This window comes from Podarcis tiliguerta (genome assembly GCF_965153285.1).
Source record: "Podarcis tiliguerta genome assembly, chromosome: 8".
NCBI lineage: Eukaryota > Metazoa > Chordata > Lepidosauria > Squamata > Lacertidae > Podarcis > Podarcis tiliguerta.
This window is the reverse complement of record NC_139541.1, coordinates 72,681,522-72,696,452: the sequence shown is the minus strand read 5'-3', so window position 1 is coordinate 72,696,452 and position 14,931 is coordinate 72,681,522. Positions and strand designations below refer to the sequence as shown.

Here is a 14,931-nt window from a genome sequence, read left to right as displayed (position 1 = left end):
GGTGAGAATTTTAGTATAGCTCATTTTTTCTACGTGCTTTAGGTTTCTTCTTTATGACTACTGTTGTAATAAATAATCTTTCATAGAAAATATTGCATTACATTCTTCATTAAATTATCTTTCCGTTGATTTATAATTTTATGGTATTGCTCAAAAAAAGAAAAGGGAAAAAAGTGGTGTTATGAGCCATCATTGCCAAAACCAGATGACACCTGACTGGCTCTCTAAACACTCCTTTTTCTGATTATTTGGCTGTATCTTTTGATAGAATACAGATAACTGAACAATCTTTGTTGCATTACATTCTTCATTAAATTATCTTTCCATTGATATGTAACTTTATGGCATTACTCCAGAAGAAAGTGGTGTTATGAGCCATCAAACCTCGGAAATGCACTTTCCCCAAAAGGTTTCCACAGTGTTGGCCACTAGTGTGGGTCTCTCTGTCACACACACACATTCTCTGTCACACAAAAGGAATCTTTTGTGCTACGTGGAACTCGAACCCACCTCCCTAAGATGAAGGGTCTCATGCTCTGCCGACTGAATTATCCCAGCTTTAAATGTTTGCTGTGAATGCACCTATGCCTGATTTCCTGACAGAGGAGAACTCCTTGTCCGCTCCTCAGTTGCTGGCTGTGATGGGCAGGTATTTCTGTACTGGTTTCTGCAACGCGCTATGGCCTAGTGCAAGACAACGCAGGGCTCCTGCACCTTAAATAGGGGCACAGGAGAGGGAATTTTGGCTTGTCTGCTGCGATTTCCTCTTCTGCACAACCTTTAAAAGGTGCGTGAAAGCTGTGCCTTTCCCTTTCCTTTATACTTTCTTTGCACCTGGCTAGTCTACTCGGACAGCCGACTCCAGTGGGTAAGAGATTCTGTAGATTCTGAGACTAGGATCTGCCAGTACAGTGATACCTCAGGTTAAGTACTTAATTCGTTCCGGAGGTCCGTTCTTAACCTGAAACTGTTCTTAACCTGAAGACCACTTTAGTTAATGGGACCTCCTGCTGCCGCCGCGCTGCCAGAGCCCAATTTCTGTTCTTATCCTGAAGCAAAGTTCTTAACCTGAAGCACTATTTCTGGATTAGCGGAGTGTGTAACCTGAAGCGCATGTAACCTGAAGCGTATGTAACCCGAGGTACCACTGTAGATCTCGGGTTGGTTTGAATTTCCTGCTGCAGATTCCGTTTTACAACGGAAGCAAAAAAGCAGCATGTGGCACGCTGCTGAATAAAAATAGTGAGTGTGAGAATAGGTGTGTGTCTGTGGTACGGGTGTAAGAAATACTGTAGTTCAGTTCTGGCACTCCGAACAAGTTTATGGGCTGAGAAATTTTAAGGGTATGCCTTTTGCCTCAAGCTCCACTTGCTGGATCTCAGGCTTTGTAGAGATTGGAAGAATCAACTGAAAATGAAAGAAAGCCATTAGGAAAAAGATACTTTGGCAAGCATTTAAATCACAGGTAGGCAAACTAAGGCCCGGGGGCCGGATCCGGCCCAATTGCCTTCTCAATCCGTCCTGCGGACGGTCCGGGAATCAGTGTTTTTACATGAGTAGAATATGTGCTTTTATTTAAAATGCATCTCTGGGTTATTTGTGGGGCATAGGAATTCGTTCACCCCCCCCCCAAAAAAATATATATAGTCCAGCCCCCCACAAGGTCTGAGGGACAGTGAACTGTTGAAAAAGTTTGCTGAACCCTGATTTAAATCATGGATAGGCAAACTAAGGCCAGGGGGCTGGATCCAGCCCAATTGCCTTCTAAATCCGGGGGGTATGTTCAGCAGCTTAAAAATGTTCTATATACTGTATAATGAATAGTGTTTTTAGTTGCTTTTAAAAATTGTGATGTTTTTAATTGCATTGTGCTGTTTGCCATCTTGTAGAATGGCCTGCCTGGGCTCCTTCGGGGGGAAAGGCAGGTTAAAAACCAAACTGATAAATAACAACAGAAGCACTCTTCTTTAAGCATAGAGAATCTTATTAACTGCCCCGAGATATAAATGAAGGGCTTTATATAAAATTAATAAATCATAATAATCCTGAAGGAGCTGCTCCTGTACAATGCCCAGACAAGGGCTAGGGCCATAGCACTCCTCCCAAGGCAATCTGGGTGGGGTAGTACCTATTTGATATATGTCATGGGACTCTCCACCACCAGATCAACCTCTTGGTGAATCAACCAGCAGGCGGCTTGGTTGATATGCGTTATACGCAATGTCTAAGTCAAAGCTCCTTACATCTTTAATCAATGAAGTTGTGGCCTAATTTGAACCAAAAATAATGTCATGAGTGGTCTGATACACAGTGCAGAATGGTTGACTCAGTACCTGTGAATGCAATTAATATCTTAGCCCATTCTTGCTGCATGCAGTTTGACGCTTCTTAAAATGTTGGTAACTTGACTTTGGCCCAATTTTTAGTTTGGACCACTGAGCACTTTGATTGGCAGGTCTGCAGAAACAGCAGGGAAGGACTGTGGCTCAGCAACAGAAGTACTATTTCTGGGTTAGTGGAGTCTGTAACCTGAAGCGTCTGTAACCCGAGGTACCACTGTATAGGGCTGGCAGGGAACTCTTTCTGAAACCTGGAGAGACATTGCCCATTAAACAGTACTGAATTAGATTGTTTGACTCCATAGAAAGCAGAGTCCTATGTTCTTAGGCAGACAAAGATAGGATCTCAGTTTTTTCAACTTTTATTAACTTTCACTCAATACAACAGAGAAGAAGGCAAATACCCTTGAAAGGCCGAAGTGAAAACAAGAGGCAAAGGGGGAAGAGAGGAGTATTTCTTCATTGCTGAGATGCTGCAAAAGAGACATTATAAGAGAAGTTTCATCAGCAGGAGAACTAGGAGGGGATATGCTAACAAGGGAGCAGCCCTGCTGGCTTGAGAGACCTTGGCCTGGGAACAGGTCACATTTCTCATATTAGGAAAGGCAGAAAGCGGTCTGTTCATTGATTGTAGTGTCTGGCAGCCAGATTCAGAAATGCAGCCCTTCATGGTGCTATTTACGACGTTCGTGTCTGCAAGGGAAATCAAAGAGAAATCAAAGGGGAGTCAGGAACTAGCGCGCGCACACAAAAAAACCCATCTGCTCAATTTTTTAAAATACCTATCCACGGTAGGACACATATATTTTATCCATCATGGCTGACCTTAAGCTGATATACCAAATTAGAACAAAGGAGCAAAAGAGGTTAAGGTATTATGATATTGTTATGTAAATGTATGAGCAGGAATTGATAATTAGTATTATACAGTGGTACCTCTGGTTAAGAACTTACGGTAATTCGTTCCGGAAGTCCGTTCTTAACCTGAAACTGTTCTTAGCCTGAGGTACCACTTTAGCTAATGGGGCCTCCCGCTGCCGCCGTGCAATTTCTGTTCTCATCCTGAAGCAAAGTTCTTAACGCAAGGTACTACTTCCGGGTTAGCGGAGTCTGTAACCTGAAGCGTTTGTAACCCAAGGTACCACTGTAATTAACAATAATAATAAATTGAATACAAGGAATGAAATGTGAATCAGAGATAAATATGTAATATCAAGCAGCAATGGGAGAAAGTACGGACACATTGAGGACAAAGAGTGAGAAGTCAACTTTTGGGGAGAAATTATATTAAATTTGGTGTAATTTGGCATTGATTTGTTGAAATTTTGGAAAACTAATAAATATTATTTGGCAAACAAAAATACAAAAAGGGAACATCAGATGAAAAGGTCAACTGCAAATAGCCTAAGGATAGCAAAGAGGAGGTTTCAAGGAAATACCCAATTTGTCAGACCATCTAAGCTCTTGCCATGGGTACCATGGTACAGTCTGTTTGCATCGGAACAGGTTCCCCTGACAATACAGAGCAAGACTGAAAGAGCCCAACCAACTGTTCTGCTTTCTAACCAAAATGGTTGCTGTGACTGGACTCGAAAGTTACCTGCCTTGAGCTACTAGACCGGAGGGGGCAAGGGGACCTCTCCCCCACTGGCCAATTTTGGTCTCCCAGGCACATGAGGGCATTTCCCTCAAGCCACACCCACCTGCCAAGACATCACTCATGACATCAGTTGATGGGCAGAAGGGTGGGGCTCAATTCTGCATCTGCTGCGGGTGCCTCCAGGCTGGTGTTTATTGTGGGCGTATTTTGCAACATGTTGTTGGCACACTAATAGGAAGTGGTGGGTTTCCAGTGCTACCACATTATTCCTGTCCGGAGGGGATTTAGCCCCCAACGAAAGCAGGACAAAATTAAATATTTGTGGTAGGAAAAGTTATGGGATTTCAGCAGGATATGCACTGGTTCGAAATGAAGCAGTGACTGTCCCAGAACCTTTGCAGCAGCAGTCTTGAAAGGGAGAATCGTGTGTCATCACCCTGATAGCATCCTGAGTACAAATCATCATGAACACACAATCAAAAGATGACTGGATAAATCATTCTAGCTCATTATTGTCCGCTACTCTGACTGGCAGTGGCCCTTCAGAGTCTCGGGGAAGATCTTTTCTATCTATGGCCTTTAACTGGAGGTGCCAGTGATTCAGCTTGGGGTTTTTTGCAAGGAAAGTATGCTAGAAGCAACATTAACTACATCCATGCATTTAAGGTGCACATTTTTCTTTGGTAAATAGCAGCCACAAGAAATTCTGAGGGGACGAAGAGGGCAGGGTTGGGGGAAAATTAACTCTTACTCTCCCTGCCTCAGTCTCCACAAAAGTCACCTCTCTGAAGATGCTGTTTGCATCTCAGGAAAAGCTAGCCCTGAGCTACAATTCTTTCCCACCGATACTGAAAATCAATCCACATCCCATAGGAAGAAGAAAAACTGAAATGGACTGCAGCATCGGAAATCACAATTAGCAATACCTGTAACCGTGATAAAACCTATGCAGAAAATATTCCCTCCAGTACAATAGACATATTCCTCAGGGCATACATCATTTTTAGAATAGCAGGATGGGCAAAACTTTCCATTGACATCGGGGGGCATTCTTGGCACTGAAACATAAGAGGAATCAATTGAATTAAGGAAAGACAGTGTGGTGCAGATTAGTTTAGACAAAGTATTCCTAGTCCTTACCTCCCATCTATGATCCCCTGCCCCCAGCAGTGCAGAAGCAGAAGCTTCCTAACCCTTTTTGATGCATGCTGTGTCTGTCTAGACAGAGTAGAAAGTGATTACTTCTTTCCTCATGGTATTGGGCTAAAATTAATAATAATTATTATTATTATTATTATTATTTATATCCCGCCCATCTGGCTGGGTTTCCCCAGCCATTCCGGGCGACTCCCAACAGAATATTAAAAACACGATAAAACATCAAACATTAAAAAGTTCCCTAAAAAAGGGCTGCCTTCAGATGTCTTCTAAAAGTCAGGTAGTTGTTTATTTCCTTGACATCTGGTGGGAGGGCATTCCACAGGGCAGGTGCCACTACCGAGAAGGCCCTCTGCTTGGTTCCCTGTAGCTTCACTTCTCACAGTGAGGGAACTGCCAGAAAGTCCACAGAGCTGGACCTCAGTGTCCGGGCTGAACAATGCGGGTGGAGACGCTCCTTCAGGTATACTGGGCCAAGGCCATTTAGAGCTTTAAAGATCAGCACCAACACTTTGAATTGTGCTTGGAAACGTACTGGGAGCCAATGTAGGTCTTTCAGGAATGGTGTTATATGGTCCCGGCGGCCACTCCCAGTCACCAGTCTAGCTGCCGCATTCTGGATTAACTGTAGTTTCCGGGTCATCTTCAAAGGTAGCCCCACGTAGAGCACATTGCAGTAGCCCAAGCAGGACATAACTAGAGCATGCACCACTCTGGCAAGACAGTCTGCGGGCAGGTAGGGTCTCAGCAGGTGTACCAGATGGAGCTGGGAGACAGCTGCCCTGGACACAGAATTCACCTGCGCCTCTATGGACAGCTGTGAGTCCAAATTGACTCCCAAGCTGTGGACCTTGTCCTTCAGGGGCACAGTTACCCCATTCAAGACCAGGGAGTCCTCCACACCTGCCCTGCTGAATTCCTTCATGTGCCTGAAGGGCACATCCATTGATCTCCACACATCCATCATTCTCCACACATCCATCTTTTGCCAGTTATGCTCCTTGTCAGACTTCTGGTCTGGGCAGAAGGCTGGAAGAATGACCTGAGCTCTACGGAAAGGTTTGCTTTAGGAACAAACATACCTAGGATCCGTTTACAGCAAAGTTCTCTCAGGGCAGAAAACAGAAGGTTGCATATGCTACTAGTCCACTGAGATCCAATGGGGAAGCCCCAGGGGTAGTTTTCCAGGCAGCAAAGGAAGCTTCCAGGCTGAGCCTGATGCCTGGGAAACTGATCCTGCCCACTCGCTCAACTGCAAAGTGCGAGGGGGCATGGGGGCAGACCTCCAGGAGTAGGCTCAGCCCACCCCTCTAGTATATGCGGCACTGCCCCATCCTGCTCTGCCACCCGCTACCGAGCACAGGCAAATGACCAATTGAAACGTGCCCAGTTGGCCCACAACTGCACAAACATGCATGGTGCCAAACCCATACTTTAAAAATGGCAAAAACCTCCTTAAAAGAGCCCAGGAAGGGCAAAAGGCACAAAAACAGAGCCTAGCAACCCAACAAGCCTTTGCAAGTGGAATCCGAGGAACCCTTGACCGACCATTGAGGCCTGCGGAGAGTTGGAGGTGTGGAGGGAGTGAATGTCGTGGAGTTTGGCGTTGGTAAGTGCTGTTGGTTTTAAAGGGTTTCCAGAGGTTTTAAGGTTGTTTGGAGGCTTTTCCAATGGTGTTTCAAATATACTCGATTTCACATAAATGCTCGGAGCCTCGGAACATAACCGCTGTGCAAATTGGGAGTTGCCCGTAAAATAATACCTACATTCAGGGGAATCTGGCGAACAATTCTCCTGTGAGCAGCAGACAGTGCTTTCCCTGATGTGTTTATCGTGTCCAAGATCGATCTCGAACCATATTTTGCAGAGGTCAGGGGAAAGGCAGCCCTTCACTACTTTAGTAACTGTGGTGTTATCTGCAGAAAACAAGAAAGGAGGGTATATTTAGAAGGCGTAAGGGGATGTCTGCAGAATCCTCGTGGGTTATGCGTCAAATGGGCATGCACAACAGGCGATGAAGATGCACAAAGCATACACAAGCTAACCTTTTTCACTTCAAGGGCGGCAAGAACTGGGCAGAAAGTGAAAACCAGACTGAGGTAAAGAACAAAATTGGGCGGGGTAAATCCCAGAGCCCCAACGGAGATTAAGTGTGAGAATCTCACCCTTCCTTAGTATGCAGTATGCTATTCAATAAGGCTTGAAATATTGAGTCCCCACCCCAATATGCATTTATAGACAGGAAAATGGAGGCACAATGAGTTATATAGTAGAGGCCCAGCCAATACACCCTGAGCTAAGGATTGGGCTGTCTTTCTGAGAACGAGGGTAAAACCCAACATATGGCTTTGAAGGCCATGACCCTACTTGCTTTCTCCACACCTCACACACAAGGATGAGACAGTTGCTCAGTAGCAGGGCTAATGTCCTGCACACAGAAGGCAAGAGATTCTCTCTCTCATTCGAGGATGTGAGCAGCCCTCCAGGTTGGGAAGGACCAATGTTGCCAGTGGATTCATGAGTTTTGCACAAAACTGCAGTCTATTCACTCCTACGGTCCACCTTTTGGGCGTTCTGCCAAAGTAATGAAACACACATCATCAGCAGAAGAGCAAGGTTCCTTTTTGCCAGTGCAGAATGTTTGTCCACGGCAAACTACACAGTCCAAAGAGGCACCTGGAGAAAGGGAAGAGAAGACAATTGCATGAATGATACAGGGTGGGTAGAATTCAAAGCTGTCAACCAGAGTAAAAAAGGTAAAGGTAAAGGTACCCCTGCCCGTACGGGCCAGTCTTGACAGACTCTAGGGTTGTGCGCTCATCTCACTCTAGAGGCCGGGAGCCAGCGCTGTCCAGAGACACTTCTGGGTCACGTGGCCAGCGTGACATCGCTGCTCTGGCGAGCCAGAGCCGCACACGGAAACGCCGTTTACCTTCCCGCTGGTAAGCGGTCCCTATTTATCTACTTGCACCCGGGGGTGCTTTCGAACTGCTAGGTTGGCAGGCGCTGGGACTGAGCAACGGGAGCGCACCCTGCCACGGGGATTCGAACCGCCAACCTTTCGATCGGCAAGCCCTAGGCGCTGAGGCTTTTACCCACAGCGCCACCCGCGTCCCACGTCAACCAGAGTAGAGGGCTGATATGGCTGCCCCTCTACTTTTGTTTTTGTATTTATTTTTAAACCACTCAGAACTCTTTCTGGCATCCTTTTTACTGCATATTCTAGATGACTTGTACTCAACAGTGATACTAGGGCAGTCATACACATTTCAGTGCTGTTTAAGCCTGCAAACGTTTTTGGGTGGTCACATTGCATCATTTCCAATCAGGGTATTCCCCCCCCCCCAAAAAAAAAAAAAAAACTGCTCCACACAACAATAATGCAATAGCATTGGGGAAGCTCTCCAGAACAAACTAAAGCAGAGCATATCCACCAGTAATACACTGCTATTGTATTAATGACATTATTGCAGTATATACCCACAACAAAACAGGGTCTCCAAAACCTTGTGGCTATAAGCAAGGCTCTGTGCGCTTCCATATACTCCTTATTTATTTTAAAAATGAACCTGTATGCCAGATAAAGGAGCAAATTTACATTAAGTACATTTTTGCCCTCCTGTGTTTCTGTGGAATCAGAGCACGCACACAGACCCTGTTCATGCATTGCTCTTGTATACAGCAGTTAGGTTCGTAGATAGCAGATAGGATTGGGACCGTACTTTTAGCCTTGCCCATGACATTGCATCTTACCATAAGCATGTGTTGGGTGTCTGCCGGGTGTACCCAGGCACCCCCTAATGTTTTAAAAAACCAGTGACCAGGAGAAGCAGACAGAGAGAGGCACAGGCAGAATAAAAAGGCTAGAATGGATCTGCAGCTTCTGTCTGCATCTCTCTCTGGAAGTGGCAATGGGGTGATTGGCTCCAGTGGTGGCAGTAAAGGAGGAGGAGGAGGACCTGGTTTTTTTTAGTTTTTTAAGTTTGGCGCTTTTTTTTTTTTTTTTTGCTATTTATTTTGCGATTCTGTTATTGAGGCTTTTTTGAAAATGCCGATTAATTTTCCCGAGGATGAAAAAAATAATCTCAAACTCATGCAGAAATATGGAGAACTAAATTTAAATTGGAAAAATGATGAGCTGAGAGAGAAAAAATGAAGTTGACAGATTCAGCCATCCCTACTGGATAGTCATGTAAATAAATAGACACCAGGTCATACCAGCTTGGATGTAATTCAGTGTTTTGCAGTCGATGGCCCGGGATTATGAGAGTTGCAGTCCAGGGCCTCTAGGCTGAAGAACACAGATTTCCTAATGAAATAAATCTCCCACTCTGATACCATTATGAGCTTCCAGCTGCCCCTTACCTGTAGTTAGCAGAGAGAAGAAGAAAATTCCCAGAAGAGCCTGCATGGCGATGGTTCAAAAGCTCCTTCAATGAAGCAAATGTTGTGTCTCAAAGTATCTGCTAAAACATTCACGGCAGCAAGATAAATAAAAATATAAGACTTGTTGCCCAGCAGGAAATTCATTACCACAAGCTGAAAACATGAATTCCAGGTAGAGGTGACCTATCCTTTGCCCAAAGAGTCATGTTGGCAATTGAGCAAGCAGCTGAGGTCTGGTTTTTGCAAGCTCTCTGTCTTCCTGAAGACACAGTCCAGCTGCACAGTGCTACCTTGGTACTCAAATGCCTTGGTACGCAAATGCCGAAAACCCGGAAGTGTTCCCGTTTTCGAATGTTTTTCGGAAGCCAAACGTCCGATGCAGCTGTCGGCTATTGTTTCCAGGGCACCTTCACCAATCAGAAGCTTTGCCTTGGTTTTGGAACATTTCAGAAGTCAAACTGAACCCCCCCCCCCTTTTTTTTTTTTTTGCTATTTATTTTGCGTTTTTGAGGCTTTTTCAATTAATTTGTTTTAGTGACTGTGTGGAACCCAGTTCAGCTCCTGATTGATTGCTTGTGTGACTGCGGAAATGGATAAAAGCCCCCCACCCCATCCAAACAATGACTATCATTTAATTTTAATCATCTACAATACTGTCTTATTTATTTTATAGTACAGTACACTGATTGTTGCTTTCATTTTATGGATCAATGGTCTCGTTAGATAGTAAAATTCATGTTAAATTGCTGTTCTAGGGGTTGCTTTTAAAAGTCTGGAATGGATTAATCCGTTTTGCATTACTTTCTATGGGAAAGCACACCTTGGTTTTGGAACGCTTTGGTTTTGGAATGGATTAAGTTTGAGAACCATGGTACTACTGTACTCCTAAACAAGAGGCTTCTCTCTGCTGTGCAAAGAATCCTAATATGCTTCTCAAATGCTCATCTCATGCTCCCAAAATATCTGAAACAAATTACAGGAAACTCCCCAGCCATGTTGGAGGATTAGTAGAGCCTACAAAAAATTTGGAGCTGGCACTGCACCCAGTCAGGCTTTTGATTCTCCTTGGCAGGAGACACTCACCCCTCACAGTCATCTGTTGCAGAGGGGTATCAGGCACTGGCCTCTGTCTACCCCACCGAAGGAGCAAATAAATTTGGATTTGAACCTGGGACCCTCTGCACACAAAGCAGATGCTTTGCCACTGAGCTGCAAATTTCCCACAAGAGACGGGCAGGATCAGACCAAACCTAGCCCAACCAATTATGTCATCTGGTTATTATGAGAGCAACTGTTTAAGAACTGGTGCATGCATTTGATTCCACACACACACCCTTCCCTCTCTACCTCTTTTCCCTCATGTAACACATTTTTTAAGACTGTAAAAGTCTGTCTTGTTTTTAATTGATTGCACGTGAGCCACTCTGGGAGCCTTTTTGGCATAAGGGCAAGGTACGAATGTTCCAAATAAATAAATAAAGTAAGCCAAAAAGGAGGTAGCTGGGGTTATTGGTTTGTTTTGGTTCTTACTTTTATTATGCATTTGGGGTTTTTTATTGTATTTTTTTGTTGCAAATCACCCTGAGATCAATGGATGGACAGTTAATAATCATCATCATCATCATCATCAGTGCTTTTTTCTGGGGGTACGCAAGGGTATGCATACCCCTAAACATTTTGTAAAACTTTGTACTTTTGTTCATGTACTGTATTTATTTCCCCCCGATTTGAACTATAAAATTGTGATTTTCTTGAGTCAAAATGAGAGTACTAACAACAACAACAACAACAACAACAACAATCCAACTTCCCACTGTGGCCCAAACAGATGCCTTTAGACAACCAAGAGATAGATAGATAGATAGATAGATAGATAGATAGATAGATATGATATGATATAAACATCCAAGAGCCATTTTCTGTTCCATTTCTGTTCCACCCAGAGAACCTTTCAACCACCGTTCCTAGTGACCAGCGATACCTTCGCCTCTGCCAATTAATATTTATCCTCTTAAAACTGCTAAGCTGGTGGCTATAGGCAAACACCAAGATACATAACACGGAAGGCAGGGGGGGAGGAGAATACGGCCAGATCCTTCCTTGTAAAGCCACAGCCCCACACAAGCTAACCCGCAGCCCATTAAAATCCAAATTGTTAGGCAACCCTGCATTAAATTCCAAATTGTTAGGCAATCCTACAGCAGGCCTTTGCCCTGCTGGAGTCAGGTGAGATATCTCTTATCTCAAGGCCGAGGGAGCTTAGGGCCTGGGGCAACCCCGTTTGGGTGGGTGGGGGAATAAGTCATTTATTATTATTATTATTATTATTAGGAAACTGGCAGGCCTTGGATTCATTAATTGTTTTGTTTTGTAAGGTGTATACCTACCGCCTGGGGGAAAAAATAAAAATAAAAACCTTCAAAGCGGATCAGAGCAGGAATGCAGGCTGAGGCCTAGTCCTATCCAGGCTAAGAGCCTTTGCCACCGCCACCCAGCCCTCTCCCCACCCCGGCTTCTTCTTCTCCCTACAAAATTGGGGAAGGGGCCTCTTCTTTTTGGCCTCTGCGTAACAAACCTCTCCAAACAGACTCCCAGCCGCCAAGCGTCTCCGTTTTTGGACCCACCGTAAATGCAAAGCGCTACAGAACCGCTATGGAACTGTCATGGCTCCCCACCCACCCCGGCCTAAGGATCCTAGGAACCAGTGCCGGATTTACGTATAAGATAAACAAGCTATAGCTTAGGGCCCCACTCTCTTGGGGAGGGCAAAAAAAATAAAGGAGGGGAAAAACTGGATGTACGTTTCCAAAATATAAGATAAAAAAACAAATAAAACCTACATACAGCAACAGTCTTTTGTGTTGTGTAGGCTCCTATGATGTAAGTCATGGGCCCCGCCTGCTAGCCTGCTCCCTAAAATATCACTGGTTTGCTCATTTCTATATAAATTACTTTGATAAAATGCATATTTTGTTATGTGCAAATGGCTTTAGATACCCATTAGGTCCATAAATTACCATAAATTGACAAAGGAAAGCTGGACATATAAATGGCCCCATTACCTTCAGTAGTTTAGGGCCTCATCAAACCTAAACCTGGCCCCGCTGGGAACTATAGTTTATTATTTATTATTTATATTTTATTTATGCTTTTCAGGTTTATACATTTCACAAATTTAACAGTCTTTTTAACATTTCAAAACTTGACTTCCTTCCCCCTCTTTCTGTGGCTCCTTAAATTTATTTTTAATATCTTTTGCATATCCAAGTTAACTTAATTTGCTCATTTATTCATCCGCTTTGAATATATACTTCTATGAAACCAGGTTATTGCAACAATCCTGCCAATGTTCTTACCTGTTTACAATTTATCTGTAAACATTCAATAAGCCCTTCCCATTCTTTTATAAAATGTTTGTTATCTTGATTTCTTATTCTTCCGGTAAGTTTCACCATTTCTGCATATTCTGCATAAGTTTTTGGATCCATTCTTCCTTTACTGGGACTTCTGCTTCTTTCCATTTTGGGACGAGTAACATTCTTGTCGCTGTAGTAGCATACATGAATATGTTTCTATACACCTTAGGTAGTTCTGTCCCTGTAATTCCCAAAAGAAAAGCTTCTGGCTGTTTTACAAACGTTATTTTAAACATCGCTTTTGATTCATTATATATCATTTTCCAGTAAGCTTTAACCTTACTACAAGACTACTGTAGCCTTATGAGGCTTTGCCCTCGGGTGGGAAAAATATTGTGCCTGAGAAAGGGAAGTGGGAGTCAACAGACACTCAAGGAATACAGTGGTGCCTCGCAAGACGAAAAGAATCCGTTCCGCGAGTCTCTTCGTCTAGCGGTTTTTTCGTCTTGCGAAGCAACCCTATTAGCGGATTAGCGGTTTAGCGGCTATTAAAGGCTTAAGGGATTAGCGGATTAGCTGCTAAAAGGCTATTAGCAGCTTAGTGCCTTAGAAAAAGGGGGTGGGGAGCGAAAAAAAATCGCAGGAACTCGCAAGACATTTTCGTCTTGCGAAGCAAGCCAATAGGAAATTCGTTTTGCGAAGCACCCTCAAAACGGAAAACCCTTTCGTCTAGCGGGTTTTCCGTCTTGCGGGGCACCACTGTAGTTCGGAGAAAAGGCTTTTATTTCTACCATCCATGAACTGGTAGAAGGAGCAAGTGTGATAAGTCACAAAAAGCATGCATGAAGTTCACAGTCCTGTGCACAAGCATATATACCCCTTTCCAGTTCCCTCCTCCTTTCTCCTCCCTCAGGAGTCCTGTCCATGAGTTCCTCTGAACATGAACAGAAAGCTGTCTTGGGACTATTGGACTCTTGGCACTCTTCCCAGGAAAGGGGGAATGAGAAGCCAAGGGGGTGGGTCGAGGAGCCCTGGTGGTTCAAGCATGTCCAAGATGTTGCAACCGAATGAGATAAGATTCAGTTTCTCAGGCCTGCTATGAACAGAGCCTATTCATTAGCCTTTAAAAGTAACATTTTGCCTTTTGCCACAGCATCTTGTGAGAAAAGCAGAGAAGAGCTGTTTTGGATTTTTTAGAAGACAAAAGGAGTTTTGGACAGTTTTGAGGCCTGGGGTGATTATTGAAGCCTGGGGTGATTTCACAGACAGGATTTGGGTATTCTGTCCCTTCACCACCACATATGATAAAAAGAACCTTATTTCTCTTTACATTTTCAACACTTATTTGATTTAGATTTATACATTTTTGCCAATTTACTCGGTGTTAGATACCATCAATATATCATTTTCATATCCTGGGAACTATAGTTTAAGGGTGCTAGGAGTTGTTAGGGGTGGCTGCAAACTCCCCTGACAGAGCTACAATTCCCCAGGTGGTTTGAACAGATGGTCCCCGCCCCATTGCCTGACCTCCCCCCTCCCAAAAAAACCCTCTTCTTAAAGAAGCATCTAAAAAGGCTCTTTCCCCTGCTTCAGGTATCTTGCACCCTGCAATCGACAGGCAAGGTCCTTGGAGCCAAGTCCTAGGGCCCCCCAATAAAATATTTGAGGGGGCTGCCCCACCAAAATTGATGGGCATCGCCATTTGAATGGTGTGCACGCACCAGGGATTACCCAGGTCCCCCCAATATTTTATTCAAGTTGGCACCCCTGGAGGACAGGTGAGCCAGTGGCCGTTGACCTATGGCGGGGCCTTTGCGGTGGCACTTCCCTGGTGAAGTTTATCTGCCTCCCTAGTTAATCAACTTTTAGGAAGAAATTAGAAACATTCCTATTTTAGACACACATGCTTACAGCTCCCATTTAGCCTTTTCATATCTCTTGAGTTGTTGCATAACATACCCTCCAACATTTCTCCAATGAAAATGGGGACATCCTATTCCATCATCATCATTTTATTATTTATACCCCGCCCATCTGACTGGGTTGCCACAGCCACTCTGGGCAGCTTCCAACATATATAAAAACGGAA

At 44.1% G+C, this 14,931-nt stretch overlaps 1 protein-coding gene across 11 annotated transcripts; it reads right to left on the bottom strand.

Annotated features, from left to right (window-relative positions):
• Nucleotides 1-2,685: 2,685 nt before the first annotated feature.
• LOC310684689 (phospholipase A2 inhibitor CNF-like) lies at nucleotides 2,686-14,843 on the bottom strand. 11 transcript variants are annotated; one of them, XM_083456165.1, is made up of 6 exons: nucleotides 14,754-14,843; nucleotides 9,463-9,563; nucleotides 7,660-7,773; nucleotides 6,864-7,013; nucleotides 4,866-4,997; nucleotides 2,686-3,032 (listed from the first exon to the last, which is right to left on the bottom strand). In XM_083456165.1, the coding sequence occupies exons 2-6, from the start codon at nucleotides 9,506-9,508 to the stop codon at nucleotides 2,827-2,829; spliced, it is 648 nt and encodes a 215-aa protein (XP_083312291.1). In that variant the 5' UTR covers nucleotides 9,509-9,563; nucleotides 14,754-14,843; the 3' UTR covers nucleotides 2,686-2,826. The 11 variants fall into 11 exon arrangements, with proteins under 11 accessions (XP_083312291.1, XP_083312283.1, XP_083312290.1 ...); XM_083456157.1 differs by lacking the exon at nucleotides 14,754-14,843 and adding an exon at nucleotides 12,328-12,349 and having other exon boundaries at nucleotides 9,463-9,560; XM_083456164.1 differs by lacking the exon at nucleotides 14,754-14,843 and adding an exon at nucleotides 12,328-12,346.
• Nucleotides 14,844-14,931: the final 88 nt, after the last annotated feature.